General features: G+C 40.1%; 1 protein-coding gene and 1 non-coding gene across 30 annotated transcripts in view; one reads left to right on the forward strand and one right to left on the reverse strand.

The window, feature by feature from the left end:
* Positions 1-16,652, forward strand: part of PHF21A (PHD finger protein 21A) — a 189,704-nt gene that overhangs the window by 149,426 nt on the left and 23,626 nt on the right. For 27 of the 29 annotated variants that reach the window (XM_020870134.2, XM_020870138.2, XM_020870148.2 and 24 more), the window contains 2 exons: positions 1,897-1,986; positions 5,923-6,216. In XM_020870134.2, the coding sequence (XP_020725793.1) occupies positions 1,897-1,986; positions 5,923-6,216 (384 nt within the window). The remainder of the gene's footprint in view (positions 1-1,896; positions 1,987-5,922; positions 6,217-16,652) is intronic. The other 2 variants (XM_070473111.1, XM_020870157.2) reach the window with 1 other exon arrangement.
* Positions 2,188-2,260, reverse strand: TRNAG-UCC (transfer RNA glycine (anticodon UCC)). The gene has a single exon. It is a non-coding gene; the product is annotated as a tRNA-Gly (tRNA).

Here is a 16,652-nt window from a genome sequence, read left to right on the forward strand (position 1 = left end):
GGCTTCCCTGGTGGCCCAGACAGTAAAGAATATACTTGCAGTGCAGAAGGCCTGGGTTCAGTCCCTGGGCTGGGGAAGATGCCCTGAGGAGGGCATGGCAACCCACTCTAGTAGTTGAGGCTTCCCTGGTGGCCCAGACAGTAAAGAGCCTGCAGTGCAGGAGGCCCAGGTTTGATCCCTGGGTTGGGCAGATCCCATGGAGAAGGAAATGGAAACACACTCTGGTATTCTTGCCTGGAAAATCCCGTGGACCGAGGAGCCTGGCAGGCTGCAGTTAATGGGGTTGTGAAGAGTTGGACATGACTGAGCGACTGACACACACACTGTCTATTTAAATAACTGTAGAGGTGTCCTGACACCAAGGATGGCCAAAATATGACTTGACTTAAAGGGGGAAAATGTCCTTCACAGGGGCATTTGCGCGGTCTCATGTATCTCTCCCTGCCTCCTATCCACAGTCCTCCCTGTGAAACGTGAGAGCTCTGGTGCTGTATTGCTAAGTCAGGGGAGATGCCCTGCTCAAGTTTTTAGTTCACTCTTCCTTGAAATCACACCCAGGAAGTAATGGAGTTAGTTGGGGCGCTTTAAAAATGTTTAAGAAACCCACAAATTACAGTGCCCTGTCTGTTCCAAGGTCCATCAGAAAAAAAAGACCTCTTGAAGGAAGAGGTTCCTGAACAAAAATTGTTCTTGAGATTTCTAGGGTAAAACCATCTAAAAACCAGTGTTTTCAGAATATATCCAAATTGCAGTTTAAAGGTCCGTTCTTAAAGTGAACGCTAAGGGTCTTGATGGCTTTCAAATAATGACCAGTGGTGAGTGAAGCCAGAGGGCCTTAAAGGCAAGCTCTGCTTCTTACCCAGGAATCTTTAGGGAAGCAGCCAAATAACTCAGACAGATGCTGAGAGTTAGAGAATTCTCTGTAGGAAGAAAGCCATTCACTGTTAGGTAAAACTCTCATATTAGGAAAAAGCCCATCTGTCCAGGCTGCAAGTTTGATTTTACTTTGGAATCAGTGTCGACTTTTAAAATACACAAGTGCAGGAGTTTTTGAATGTCAGAGGAAATTGTCTTAAGACTGCTGAGTCTGTTATGTTCTACATTAGAGGTATAAGGAAACAAATGCGATTGGTTCACTTTATGGGGCAAAGCATTCAAGCAGGAGAATAAGAAAGTTTCTTAAGGTGATGTTAATTCAGATGGTTAATTCTCCAGTGAAAGCTTGTAGAAAATACTGTCTGATCAAGAAAATAGTGATCCTGCAAACCCTTTAAGAGTCCCGAGCTTTAGCACTATTTACAATAGCCAGAACAACGGAAGCAACCCGAATGTCCATCGACATCTGAATGGATAAAGAAGATGTGGTACATGTATACAATAGAATATTACTCAGCCATAAAAAGAAACAAAATTGAGTCATTTGTAGTGATGTGGATGGACCTAGCGTCTGTCATAAAAAGTGAAGTAAGTCAGAAAGAGAAACGTATCACATATTAACACGTATATATGGAATCTAGAAAAATAGTACCAATGACCCTATTTGCAGGGTAGGAATAGAGACAGATGTAGAGAATGGACGTGTGGACGCGGGAAGGGGAGGGTGGGACGAATCGGAAGAGTAGCACTGACGTGTATACACCACCATGCGTAAAACAGCAGTGGGAAGCTGCCTGTAGCAAGGGAGCTCAGCTCCGTGCTCTGTGATGACCATGAGGGGTGGGAGGATGCTCAAGAGGGAGGGGATATACACACACGTATAGCTGATTCAATTTGTTGTGTAGCAGAAACCAACACACGCTGTAAAGCAATTATACTCTGAAAAAAAAAGGATGCTAGCTTTTATTTTTTATTGAATAATTATTTTCCCCTCTGATTTGTCTTTCTCATTTTTTTTAGCAGGTTCAGGCAACACCTCCTCAGCCCATCAAAGTACCACAGTTTATCCCCCCTCCTAGACTCACTCCACGTCCAAACTTTCTTCCACAGGTGAGTAAATCAGTGACGAGCCCAGTGATGGGTTAGGTGAGACAAGAATCCTTGTGGACCCTTTCGAAGCAGCTTATAATGTACTTGTCAGTTCAGCTATATTCAGATCCCACTTAGCTAAAGATTCTAGCTGCAGGTCTGTATACCATGAAGAAGCTTTTTTTTTTTTTTTGCCACACCACACGGCATATGGGGTCTTAGTTCCCTGACCAGGGTTCGAACCCATGTCCATTGCAGTGGAAGTACAGAGTCTTAACCACTGGACCACCAGGGAAGTCCCACAGAAGAAGCTTATGTTATCATCAGGGTTTTTTTTAGCAATGACAAAATGCTGTAGCAGAGGGATGTATGGAAAGGGAATTTGTCCTAAGTTTAAAATAATTAAAATAGCACCATTTTCAGCCTTATGACATTAACTTAGAATTTAGCCAGAACTGCCTGCCAATGGGGAAGGAATGCAGTTCTCACTTCTCTGCCCCGCCCCTGACCCCCATATGCTGAGGAGAGTAGGGAGGAGACAGTAGCAACTCAACCAGTAGAAAGCATTCTGTTCTCTGGAAAGTGATGGCACTGAGCATTATACTGGAGCACAGAGTCTTGCTAATAAAGATTTAGACTAGGAAGCTATACAGGGAGCTTTCTACCCAGACCCCAGCAACACTGCCCATATTCTTATGAGAGCATTCTTCCAGCAATTGGACCAAACTCACCATTCTCATGACAGACTACCAGGATTGTCCCAGTATGGACTTTGATGGGGAGTTGACTTGCCTGGTAGAAAGACTGGGTATTCCTGTCTGAGGCCTCAGCTTTCAGACAGAGAGAGAAGGGAAAGAAATTAGTTGTTTCTGTATTGCCTTGGGGAGGGGGATGGGCAGTGCTAACATGAGATAAATCAATAATTTATCAGGTAAATCCTTAATGCTATAGGTATCAAAAGGGCCCTAAGAACTGTGGATATGAGGGTTTCAAGATAGTTCTCAGCCTCATGCAGCTTCCGACACATGTATGGCAATCACTTGTGTCCACGATGCTTTCAAACTGTGGTGCTGGAGAAGACTCCTGAGAGACCCTTGAACAGCAAGGAGATCAAATTAGCCAGTCCTAAAGGAAATCAACCCTGAATATTCACTGGAAGGACGGATGCTACAGCTGAAGCTCCCATACTCTGGCCACCTGATGCGAAGAGCCAGCTCACTGGAAAAGACCCTGATGCTGGGAAAGATTGAGGGCAGGAGGAGAAGGGGGTGACGGAGGATGAGATGTTTGGATGGCATCACTGGCTTAGTGGACATGAATTTGAGTGAGTTCCAGGAGGTCGAAGGACAGGGAAGCCTGGCGTGCTGCAGTACACGGGGTTGCAAAGAGCTGGACACGACTGAGCGACTGAACAGTCGTTGGAAGTACCATGCAGTCTGAGAACACGTGAGAAGGATGCCCAGCTCATCCTTGGAGTATTACAGAAAGCTTTCTTGGAGAGTTGACATTCAATCTCAGACCTAAAGTCCTAATGATGTCAGTTTGACATAGTTATGGAGGAGAAATAAAAATGTCTTGGGCAGAAAGAGGAACATGTATGCAAGTCCATGATGGTGAGAGACACGTAGGCTTGAGGAACCAAAGGAAATTTGATGTGACTGAGTATGTGGGCCACGTGGCTGACTCAGGCTAGAGTAAGATGAGGATGGAGAAGCCCATGGGCCAGTGCCTTTGGAACCTTGGAGGCTATATAGGAATTGGGCCTTGCCTAGGAACAGTGAGGATCCATTAAATTATTCTCAAACAAGTGCTTGGCATGATTATATTTTTGTTTTAGAAAATTCCCCCTTAACACTGCGTAGAGAATAGATTGGTGATTGTCTAGACTGTGGCAGTAGAAACTGTTGGGACAGTGTCAACAATTAACGATAGCTAATGTTTAGAGAATCTTGCTATGTGCCACTTATTGTAGTAGGCATTTTACACGGGTTATCTGTTTTAATCCTCACAACAACTCTGTGAAAGTAGGTGTTTTTTTTTTTTTTTTAGATAAGAATCTAAGGTTTAGTTTGTTTTTCAAAGGGTGGGTCATGACCCATTAGTAGACTGTGAAATCAATTTGGTGGACTGTAACCAGAGTTTTTAAGTAAAATGAAGAAAACAGAATAGGAAATGTTAAGAGTATGAAGTATTATTTCATGAGGTTTTTTTTTAAAAAAATAGATGTATAGATAAATGTCTGTTTATAGATAAATATGTTTACAGTGTAAAACATATTTCCTATTATGTATCTTTAGCACATAGTATAAGGTTGTCTTAGATGCAGCTAAGTATTCAGACTCACAAGACTGTCAAAGGCCACTCTCTGCACCAGTCCACTTGGAATGATACAGGACAGAAACCAGCGCTTGCCAGCAAGGTAGCATCAGACATTTTTCTTCAGTAGGAGTCCCTACAGGTGTCCATAACAACAGTCTCTGCGGCTGTCCAGGGACTGCTCAGGTATAGGCAAATGGTCTTCATCAGGACAGTGGGAGAGCCTCCCTGGAACAGAAACCTTATGCCTCTCAGGAGCCCAGTGTATCTTGCAACAATTCATAGGTGTGACTTTCAAGGTCCCCGCAGTGGACATGCCTGGTTACAAGAGTCACCCCATTTTAGGAAACCCAAAGCATGGTGTGTCTCATCTTCTTTTTCAAAAGTGTTTATAGCAAATTTCTGTCTATGCTTTTTGCAAGTAATGGAAATAGTAGATTTGATTTAGCAACAAGAGGTCATTTTTACCATCAGCAGTGTTCCTACTAACATAGTTGTCATTCTTCTGTTATCAGGCTTCCAGGGGTGTACAGCTAGAGTTAACTGAAGGTCAAATTCTTATGTATAAGGAGAAGGGATTTTGCCTCCAGGTCACTTAGAAAGTTTAAAAAATACTGGCCTAGAGAGGTCAGGTATGTTACCTCAGGTTACACAGCCAACTAGTAAGTGGTAGAACCAGGATTTGAACACAGGCAAGGATAATCCCATGTTTTTAATCACAGTTTTCTGCCACTGTTTCAGTAAAACGTCACAGCTAGAGTAGTGGCAGTGAGGATAGAAAAGTAGACATATTTGAGAAGGATTTAGGACGCGGAGGTAGAGTGGAAACATTAGGAATGATTCTGAAGTGGTTTTTTTTTTTTTTCCTAGTAAGAAAGGGGCATTTACTGAGGTAATGATTATAAGAAGAAAGGATTGGAAGAAGTTGATGAGTTTTAGACATGTTGATTTTGAACTTCTTGTGAAATTTCCAAGTAGAGATGGATAACAGAGAGATGAACAAATGATTCTGAAATTCAGGAAATGTCTGGTCCTAAAATCCAAGTGTGGAAGTCTTCAGTTGAAGCGGTAGGATACGTGAGAATTCCCAGAAGGAGTGAGGACATCGGGAAGTAAAGGGGTTCCAGGACAAAACCCTGAGAAATAGTTATATTTTGGATTGAGCGGAGGTACAGGAAGCCAGAAGGGAGACATAGAGAAGGACTGGCTGGGAACAGGGAGTTAGAGGACCAGAGATGAGAGTGAACGGAAGCTGTGGGTGTGAAGAAATTTAGAATGTGAGTTCAGGGCATTGGCAGCGTTATTACCATTGCTGGGCACAAGTTCTGGGTGGGACCAGTCTCTGGATTAGGCATCTGACCTCAGCCTGAAGAGGTGGCATGGTATAGGAGAGGGAGCTATGGTTTGGAATCAGAAAATCTACATTCTAGGGTAGCATCTGGATCCTCTTAAGAGCTGATGCATCTCTGTAATATTATATATCCTGAGATCTATAGAATTGATAATTCTGAAGTGGCTATCAATAAATATTTGTACTGAATACCATTTCACATATATAGTGTAGAAGATCTGGCAGTGTCTAAAGCTTATAGGACTTGAGAAGTTTTAGTAATACGATAATTGTTCTTTCTTTCTCCATAGGTTCGACCCAAGCCTGTGGCCCAGAATAACATTCCTATTGCCCCAGCACCTCCTCCCATGCTTGCAGCTCCTCAGCTTATCCAGAGGCCCGTCATGTTGACCAAGTTCACCCCCACGACCCTCCCTACCTCCCAGAATTCTATCCACCCCGTCCGTGTCGTCAATGGGCAGACTGCAACCATAGCCAAAACGTTCCCCATGGCCCAGCTCACCAGCATTGTGATAGCTACTCCAGGGACCAGACTCGCTGGACCTCAGACTGTACAGCTTAGCAAGCCAAGCCTTGAGAAACAGGTACAGGCACAGTATGCACCTGCTTTGGGCATAGCTTTGCCACTGAGGCTGGGCAGTCTGTAAGGGGTCTTTATCTTCTCAAAGGCTCTTTATCTCAGCACCACTGTTAGTTGCTTATCAGGAGATAATTTATCCACAGCACAAAAGGGCCGTTCCTACTGAAGAAAGTTGGGGTTGCTTTACCCACCATCTCCTTGTAGGTGAATTCTGATTCTTGTGTGAGTGAGCTCCCCCTGCTGGTTCAGAAGCAGAAATTCACAGATACCAGTTCTGCTGCCCTCAGTCAGGAAGCACAGATAAGGAAATAAACAGAAAATGTCCTGTTCCTTTCGGCCCAGTGAGAATCCGTATGAGGATATCACTATAAAAGTCAGGAAGAATAAACAGAACAAGGAAAAGAATTTCATTACAAAGATTTTCCCTGGCTATTACAGACAATGAGGAGCCAATGAAAAATTAAGATTTCTAAAATGCGTTCTTTTAACTCTAGAGGTTACAGACATTTTAGCTCAAATATTGAAGCCTTTCATTTGTATTTCTAAAATCAGATTTTCTGGCAGAAACGCAAGTCTGTAGAACTAAACCTCCCAAGAATACATAAGGGTTCTATGACAGAAAGACTTCTAAAACCAAGAAGAAGGACTTTATAGGCAGTCACTGTACTCTATTTAAAGAAAAACCAATGACAAGAAAGAATTTTGCAAAGAAAAGCTCTTTTAAGAAGGTTGCTTTAAAAAGTCATTGACCTATATCTAATTGCTCAGGCTTGAGTTCTCATTCATCTGAAAATAGTCTCTGGTGATCCTGAATCTTCTGCTTCTGGGTGGCTGACCATGATTCAGAGAGGCTGGCCAGATGGTGGAAAATGAGAAGGCTTCCTGCTGCCTTGGCCGCCTTGAACAGAGGAGCCTTATGCACAGAACACCGGCTTTCTAACCAGGCAGCTCATAAATGCTGCTAATTTGGCACTAAGAATCTGGGTACCACAATCTTATATCAGGAAACACAAGCGAAAACACATATCTATTCCTGGGGAGCCTACTCAAACCCTAGGAAATGCTTTGAGGAACATTTAGAGATAAATGACTTAACATGCATTTTAGATCAGAAGTTTTCAAATTTATTATCAGTGGAACTTCAATATGAAACAAGGAAAGTAAGATACCCAAGCTTAGGAGTTTGGGTGGAGTCATGTTTGTAGACCATCTGCCGTCATATCCTGTGCTGGCTCTCAGAGGACCTCTGAGGAGCCTTAGAGTTACGAAGAATGTGGTTTCAAAACATTATTTTAGAATGTTATTTCTCTTTGATCTCTTATTTGATCAAGATATTTTTAGGATACAAGAATCTTTTCCATTTCACTTCATTTTTACATTTCTTATTTTTTTCTGATTATAACGATGATACATATTGAAAGAAAATCCAGACATTACAGAGATACATATGGTAGAAAGTGCCTTCCCTCATGATCTGTGAAGAGAGTAAACGTCTCCCATAATTTTTTCCTTCGCAGTTGCTACTAGCAGTTTAGCATCATATTCCTCCATGTTTTCTTTTTAAAGCAAAAGGCAAAATCAGATTATATATTACTTTGTAGCTTGTTTTTTCCATATTAGATCTTGAATATCTTTTCCTTTCTCAGCCTTATATATTGATAGAGCTCTTCATGTTAATTATAATATCATAAAAATATATCCATAAATTAAAACAACTTTTCTAGCAGTGAACTCCATGGGCTCCCTTCTTGTTGATCTAATAAACAAATGCAATTGTTGCTGTTCTAGTTTAGCAGACCACTTAGCATAGTAGTCTTACAGGTTATCAGGCTCAGTCGGAAGGATTCTCTTTAGACTCCATTCTCAAGATTATCTTCAGATCTTTCTAGTCTCCCCCTTTTTCTTCATATTTCATTTCCAGCATCTCATTTAGAGCTGTTTCAGAGATCTCACAGATAGGCGACATGTAGCCACAGAAGTACCGCTTGCAGCCTACTTGTAGAGATACCCAAACTTGTATCCCACCATTGTGTATGTGACCAGGCTAGATGGGTTCCTTTCTGCTTTTTGCTCTTTTGTTTAGGATGATAGCAATCATTAGTAAAAATGCATTGATTCCGTGCTAGCTGTTATGCTGCATGTACTGACATGAGGGCTGGTAAGTGAAAGCCTGTACCATCACAGAACTCAGTCTCTAGAGCATCTGGGGCAGGTCCTGTGGCTCTGCCTTCATAGGAGGAAGCACAGCAGGTTGGGTAGTTGCAAAGGCTTCGCTGTAGGAGAGGAAAGAGGTAGCATCAGCTGTAACAGCAGTTGTCTCATTTCTCTCCCTGCCCCCATTAGGCATCCGCAACTTCTTATCCACCCCAGATGAAAGAGCCCCTGTCTTATCCCTTATTAGAAGCCGTTTACATTGTGGCTGTGAGAAACCGAGTGGTAAAGTTTAAAGAGCTTTGAGGCTAGAAACATATTTAAGGCAGAAAAGTAGGTAAACCCAGACGAACCTACATCGGAACCCCCCCTCTGCTTCCCTTTATGTCTTTGTCCTCTCCAGCATTCTGTGAAATGGGGCTAAATGCCTGTGGGTGCTAGAAAGTCATAAAGCACTTCAAGTCTGTTAAACTGTGCCTGGCACAGTTAGTTCCCAGGAATTAATGTTCATTTTTTATGCATGCCATCCTATCCCATCCCCTGCAACAAAGCTTTCTGTGTATGTCCTGAGGCTAGACTGCTGAAAAAATCCCAGGTACTATGGGAAAATTGGTCAGATTGCTACCCATTCCCCTACTTGCATTTATTACTTCATATAGAAACCTACACAGTATGTTCTTAAAAAAAAAAGTACTTCCAAGTTGAGAATATTATCCTGTATATTATCTTCAAATCCCAGTCTTCCCTTTAAGGAAATTTGAGGTAGTGACTTTTTGCCCTCCAGTGGGGAAAACAAAGCCAAGTGACCAAAAGATGGATTTTGCTTTGCCCTCAACCCAAATTTTAACCTTGATTGGTGTAACCATTTGGACATTTAAAAACTTGGCAGGTGTCTGACTTTGATTATTTGTGCATCATGGCCTCAAAAGGTGAATTTGTAATTCAGGGGTTTATGTGGCTAATTCAGTTCTATTATTTTCCAGAGTTTTTGGTTTCTATCTTTTAAAACCAAAAAAGAACAAGATTTGCAAATTTGTACAGGTGCAGAGTAGTAAATAAAAATAAGTAACACAGATTGGGAGTAAACAAATGGATTCTTTTTTCCACTTTCAATGGGAACATGAATACAAGAGATATCCTAGTCGTATTCTTAATTTCTTTTTGAAATAGTAAGACCAGTGTGACAAAATTAACATTTTGGCCTTGGTGTCAAGAACAGAAAGTAGAAGAGACTGAGGTAAACTGCAAAGTAATATACTCCATCTCAAGGAGGCAGCTACTTTTTGACAGTAGCCAGTTTTTATCATATGAGAAACTTCTCTAAGAAAAGCCAGAGGGCTCCTCTGGTGGCTCAGTGGTAAAGAATTTGCCTGCCAGTGCAGGATGACTCGGGTTTGCCCCCTGATCTGGGAAGAACCCACACGCTGCAGAGCTCCTAGGCCCACGAGCCACAACTATGGAGCCTGCGCTGTAGGAGCCTGGAGCTACAGAAGAGAAGTTTGTGCGCCCCAGAGCCTCTGCTCTGCACAGGGGAGGCCACTGCAGTAAGGAGCCTGCCTGCTCCAGTTAGAGAGTAGCCTCTGCTCGCCACAGCTAGCGGAGAGCCTGCGCAGCAACGAAGACTTAACGCGGCCAAAAATAAATAAAAACCAGAAGTCCAGATAGTTTGAGAGATTTTGAGATATACTTTTGTTCCTTCTGCTTTTTGGTGTTGTAGGTAAGAAACCATTGTCACATCTAAGGTCACAAAGATTTAACCCTAATTTTTGTTCTAAGAGTGGCATGGTTTTAGCTCTTATATGTAGGTCGGTAATCCATTTTGACTTAATTTTCTGTATATAATGTGAAACAAGGTTCCATGTGGATATCCAGTTCTCCCAGCACTATTTTTTTGAAGAAACTATTCTTTCCGCATTTGAACGATCATCACATCACTATTGGAAATCTGTTGGCCGTGGATGTATGTGTTTATTTCTGGACTATCAGTCCTATTCTGTTGGCTTTTATGTCTGTCCCTTACCAACCACACCGTCTTAATTGCTGTAGTTTTGAAATTGGGAAGGATGAGTCCAACATTTTTCGTTTTCAATATTGTTCTGGCTCTTCAGGAGCCCTTGTAGCTCTACATGAATTTGAGAATTGTCTTTTCCAATCTTTCTGCAAAAAAAAAAAAAGAGGGAGGGGCTGTTGGAATTTTGATAAGAATTGTGTTAAATCTGTAGATTGTATAGTATTGCCATCTTAATAACAATATTCAATCTTCCTATACTTGAACATGGATGTCTTTCCATTTATTTAGGTTTTCTTTATTTCTTCAGCAGTGTTGTATAGTTTTCATGTACAAGTCTTTTACCTCCTAGGTTAAATTTATTCCTAGGTGTTTTATTCTTTTGGATGATACTGTAAATTGAGTTGTTTTCTTAATTTCCTTTTAGGATTATTCACTGCTATTATGAGTTACAGTGTGTTAGAAATACAACTGATGTTTGTGATGATTTTGGATCTTGCAATTTTGTTGAATTCATTTACTAGCTATAGTAGTTGCTTTGTGGATCTTCAGGATTTTATGTATGTAAGATCAGGTCCTCTGCAAATAGAGTTTTACATCTTCCTCTCCAGTTTGGATGCCTTGCATTTCTTTGCCTTGCCTTATTGTTCTGGCTAGAGTTTCTACTACATTGTTCAATAGCAGTGGTGAAAGTGGGCATACTTCTCTTGTTCCTCATTTCAGAGGGAAAGCTTTCAATATTTCACCAGTGAGTATAGTATGGTGCTAGCTGTGGTTTCACATAGGTGTCCTTTATGAGGCTGAGAAAGTTCCCTTCTCTTCCTAGTTTTCTGAGTGTTTGTATCATGAATGGGTATTGAGTTTTCACAGATGCTTTTTCTGCATTAATTGAGATGATCATATTGTTTTTCTTTGCCTTTGTTTATTAACATGGTATATTACATTGATTTTTTAAAATACCTTCCATTCCTAAGTTCTGCTTTATCATTGTGTATCATCCTTTTAATAGGCTGTTGGACTTGGTATGCTAGTGTTTTATTGAGGATTTCTGCATCTATATTCATAACAGATAACTTTTTTGGGAAAGTTTGAGAAAGATTGGTGTTAATTCTTCAATTGTTTGGTAGAATTCACCAGAGAAACTGTCTGTCCTGGACCTTCTTTCTTGAGAGTATTTTGATTACTGTTTCAATCTCTTTAGTTGTATATTCTGTTGAGATTTTCTGTTTCTTTTTGAGTCCATCTTGGTAATTTGTATGTTTATAAGAATTTGTCCATTTCATCTATATTATCTGTTTTTGGGGACAATTAAAAAATTTTAAGTTCAAGTATAGTTGATTTACAGTGTTGTGTTGATTACTGCTACACAGCATAGTGATTCAGTTACCATTCATTTTATATTCTTTTCCATCATGGTTTAACGTAGGATACTGAATGTAGTTCTCTGTGCTGTACTGTGGGATCTCGTTGTTTATCCATCCTGTGTATAGGAGGGACATATATCTGCTACCCCAGCCTCTCACCATCTCTTCTGCAAGCCCCTCCCCTTTGGCAGCCTATGGTGTACAGTTGTTCAATGTATTCTCTTATAATCCTTTTTATTTCTATAAGATTCATAATGTCGCCATTTTTATTTCTGATTTTCATTATTTGAGTCTTTTTTGGACAAGTCTGTTTAACTAAAGACTTGTCAGTTTTGTTGATGTATTTAAAGAATCAACTTTTGGTTTCATTAATTCTGTTATTCTTCTATTCTCCAATTCATTTATCTCCACTCTAGTGTGGAGATAATTTTTTTTTATTTCCTTCCTTCCACTGGTTTTGGGTTTAGTTCTTCTTTAGTTCCTTAAGCTATAAATTTAGGTTATTGATTTGAAATCTTTTTTATTTTTTAATGTAGACCATTACAGCCATGAATTTCCCTCCGAGCAGTGCTTTCACTGTGTTTCATCAGTTTGGGTATGTACAATTATCATTTTCATTCTTCAGGGAGATGGAAAATTTCCCCTGTGTTTTCTTATTTGTTCCACTGGTTGTTTAAGAGTATGTTGTTTAATTTCTACTTACTTAAAATTTTTCAGTATTGCTTTGTATCAACTTCTGGCTTCTATTATCATCAGAAAAAATACTTCATATGATTTCAGTCTTCTGAAATGTATTAGGATTTGTTTTGTGTCCTGAAATATGGTCTATCCTGAAGAATGTTTCATGTGTACTTAAGAAGAATGTGTGTTCTGTTGTTGTTGAGTAGGCTGTTCTTTATATGTCTCCTAGGTCTAGCTGGTTTAGTGTTAAGTCCTCAATTTCCTTATTGATCTTCTTTGTACATGTTCTTTCCTTTATTTAAAGTGAGGTATTAAAGTCTTCAATTATTATTATAGAACTGTTTATTTCTCCCCTTCAGTTCTGTCAATATGTGTATCATATATTTTGAGACTCTGTTGTTTGGTGCCTATGTATTTAAAATTGTCATATCTTCTTGATGAATTGACTCTTTCGTCAATAAATAATGACCTTTTTGTCTCCTGTAACAATCTTTGACTTAAAGTGAGTTTAAGTGTCTGATATTAATATAGCCATCCCTATACTCTTTTGACTACTGTTTCCATGCAGTATCTTTTTCCATTCTTTGGTGGATACCTTTTTATATCTTTGGCTCTAAAATGTATCTCTTATAGAGAGCATGTTGTTGGATCTTGTTTTTTTTTTTTTTAATCCATTCTGCCACTCTATTGTTTAATTTGTGAGTTTAATCTAGTTACATTTAAAGTGGTCATTGATAGGCACAGATTTATGCCATTTTGCTATTTTGTTATTTGCATTTCTTACATCTTTTTGGACCAGTGTAATTTGATTTGATCCCAGCTTAGCTTCAGTAGTGTACGAAAGCTCTGCCCCACTTCCCGTTATGTTATTATTGTCTCACATTACATCTTTATGTATTGTGTAGCCGTGAATACATACTTATAATTACTGTTTATGCATTTCTCTTTTAAATCATATAGGAAGCAAAAAGGAAAGTTACAAATCAAAGATACAGTAATACTTGATTTTACATTAACTTATATAGTTACCTTTACTGAAGTTTTTGTTTGGGGGAAGGGGGTTTAATTTACTAAGGTTTTTTTATTTCATCCTTAAGAATCTAAAGGGAATTCTTTTAGGACAGGCCTTCTAGCAATGAACTCCCTTGGCTTTTTGCAGGAAATGGAATTCTTGGTTGATAGTCTTTTTTTCTTTCAGCACTTCATTTATTTATTGGCCACACCACACGGCATATGGGATCTTAATTCCCTGACCAGAGACTGAACCCATGCCCCCTGCAGTGGAAGTGTGGAGTCTTAACCACTGGACCACCAAGGAAGTCCTTTCAGCACTTTAAACATGTCATCCCGTTGCCTTCTGGTCTCTGGTTTCTGATGATAAACTGACTGTTAATCTCAGTGAGGACCCCTTACTAAGGGGTGATGCATCTTCTGCTTTTGCTGCTTTCAAGATTCTCTTTAGCTTTTGACAGTATGATTGTGTTGTGTTTCAGTATGAGTCTCTTTGAGTGTATCCTCCTTGGAGGTCATTGAGCTTCTTCGATGTATATAGGCAAACCTTGGAGATACTATGGGTTCAGTTCCATACCACCACAATAAAGCAGATAAAGGTAGTCACATGAATTTTTTGGTTTTTCAGTGCATATTGAAGTTATTTTTGTATTGTGGTCTACTGAGTGTGCAGTAGCATTATGTCCCCCCAAAATTTATATACCTTAATTTAAAAATGCTTTATTGGTAAAAAATGACCATCATCTGAGCCTTTAGCAAGTTATAGTCTTCTGCAGCAGTAGCATCAGAGATCACTGATCACAGAACACCTTAACAAATATAACAAAAATGTTTGAAAAATTGTGAGAATTACCAAGATGTGACATAGAGACAGGGTTGCCACAGACCTTCAGTTTGTAAAGAATGCAATATCTGCAAAATCCCCTAACGTGAAGTGCAGTAAATAAAGCAAGGTATACGTGTAAATCCTATATTTCATCAAGTTTGGGAAGTTTGCAGATGTTATTTCTTTAAAGATTATTTCTGTTTCTTTGTCTCTCCTTTTCCCCTGGGAATTATGACACATATGTTGGTATGCTTAGTAGTGTCACAGGTTTCTTAGGCTTGGTACATTTTTTCTGCATTTGTTTTTGTGTCTGCTCTTTAGACTTTAATTTCAGCTGTCCTGTCTTCAAGTTCACTGATTATTTCTTTTACCTAAACTCCTTTAGTGAATTTTCATTTCAGCTATTTTTCGGTCGCAGGTTTCTATTTGCTGCTTTTAAATAATTTCTGTCCCTGTATTAATATTTTGTTTTTGGTATGGCATTGTTCTCCTGGGTTATTTTTTCATTCTTTGCCATGGTTTGCTTTAGCTCTTTGAGCATATTTAAGACAGTTGACTTAAAGTCTTTCTCTAGGGAGTCTGATGTCTGGGCTTCCTTAAGGCCAGTGTCTTATTGTTTTTCCCCAATGAAACAGCTATACTTTCCTGTTTATTTGTGTGCCTCCTAATTGTGAAAAACGTTCACTTTTAAATTACAACGTGATAACTCTGGAAATTAGATTCTCCTCCTACCCCAGGGTTTATTGTTATTGATTGTTGAGAGCCTATGTTGTTTTTCTGTTTAGTGCCTTTTCCAGACTATTTTTTGCAAATAATATTTCTTGTCATCTGTGGTTATTGAAATCTGTGTCCTATTAGATTTACTTAAACAACTGGAGCCAAAAAGAAGAAAGAGGTAATAATAAGTAAATTAAAACAAAAACAGAAAACCCTTCTTGGTCTTTCCAGATTGGCTTTGAGCAGGGGCATTCCTTCAGTGCTAAACAGGCCACCTGTAACTGTCTTAGACTTAACCTGTTTCTTGGACAGAGCTCAAAGATCAGCAGAGGTGCAAGCTAAGGGTTCTCACAGCTCTTTCCTAAGGATGCATCTAGTCCCTGGAATGCTCTATGCGCTCTGGATTCCCCAGTGTATGGGATAGCCGTTTAAAGCCTTTACTCCTCTAAGCATCTTCCTCCTCATCCTCCTTCTTCCTAGGCCTTTGGCTCTGTCTGCTGCATACTCCATCCAGCGTCCTTTGCACACATAACTACAGGTAGCTTATGTCTTTAGATGCTTTCATTAGATGGCACTTGGAAAGCCACTCCAGCCTTAGGCGGGCAAACAAGGGTCAACCTCTGTACCAGTCCTTGGGGGATTACCAGACAGGTCAGAATACACAGCCACACGTTGAAAACAAGGTTCAGCAAAACACACTAGGAGCACAGGTTACCATCTCCAAAGCCTCTGCTGAGCTAGCGGATGGCTTTGTAGGTAGGTAGGGAAAATAGTTTCTTAACAAAATTTAGCAGCTTCTTTGTTCAGTAGGTGCGTCCTTGGTTGTGCTCAGTTTTTTATTAGATTCCAGAATTTTAAAAAGTTGGTTCTGTCTGTTTCTGCCAGCTTAATGTTTGTTTCAGTGAAAGCAATGATTCTGAAACTCAATGTCTGGCCATTTCTGTGATGTCACTCCCCTACCCTCATGTTTTTTGTTTCTTTTAAGCAGTTTTAAACAGCAAAAATTTATTATCCCACATGGTTCTTGAGGTCAGAAATCAGGTTGCCTCTCAGTTTAGTAGTCCTGGCTCAAGGTCCCTGACAAATTTGCATTCAGACTGGTTGGCCAGAAATGCAGTCATGTCAAGGCTCAAGTTGCCCTGTGGCATGTGGACTCTTCCTGGACCAAGGATCGAACCCGTGTGTCCTACATTGGCAGGCGGGTTCTCTACCACCGAGCCACCAGGAAAGCCCCCTTCGTGTTTTGTTTGCTTTATCTTTATGTTCTTGGATGCTTTTGGTATTCTTTATGTGAGGCTGAGATAGCTGTGCTCTTCTTACAGGAGAGAAAATGTGAACCTTGGATAATTCCTTAGTGAAGAGGAATTGGTTTGATCTTCCCTGGAGGCATTACCACTACCTGCTTTATTCAGCCCTAGAGATGGAAATGAGAGACCCTAAGAGACTTCACACAGCCTTGGAGTAGAGCAGCAAACCCTTATAACTGACCTTTTCTCCCTCCCCTATCAGACTCCTGTTGTTCCAGTCCACAGAGCTATGAGATGGGCTTCCTGGGCACCCAGGACCTTAAAAATACCACTGTAAACTGCTTTCCCATTGTGTTCCTTTGTAGCTGTGTTTGGTGGTTTGTTTTATGGGGGAAATGTGTCCTTTTTGGTTTAAAAAAAAAAAGTGTGTGAGAG

This window comes from Odocoileus virginianus, chromosome 10 (assembly GCF_023699985.2).
Source record: "Odocoileus virginianus isolate 20LAN1187 ecotype Illinois chromosome 10, Ovbor_1.2, whole genome shotgun sequence".
Lineage (NCBI taxonomy): Eukaryota > Metazoa > Chordata > Mammalia > Artiodactyla > Cervidae > Odocoileus > Odocoileus virginianus.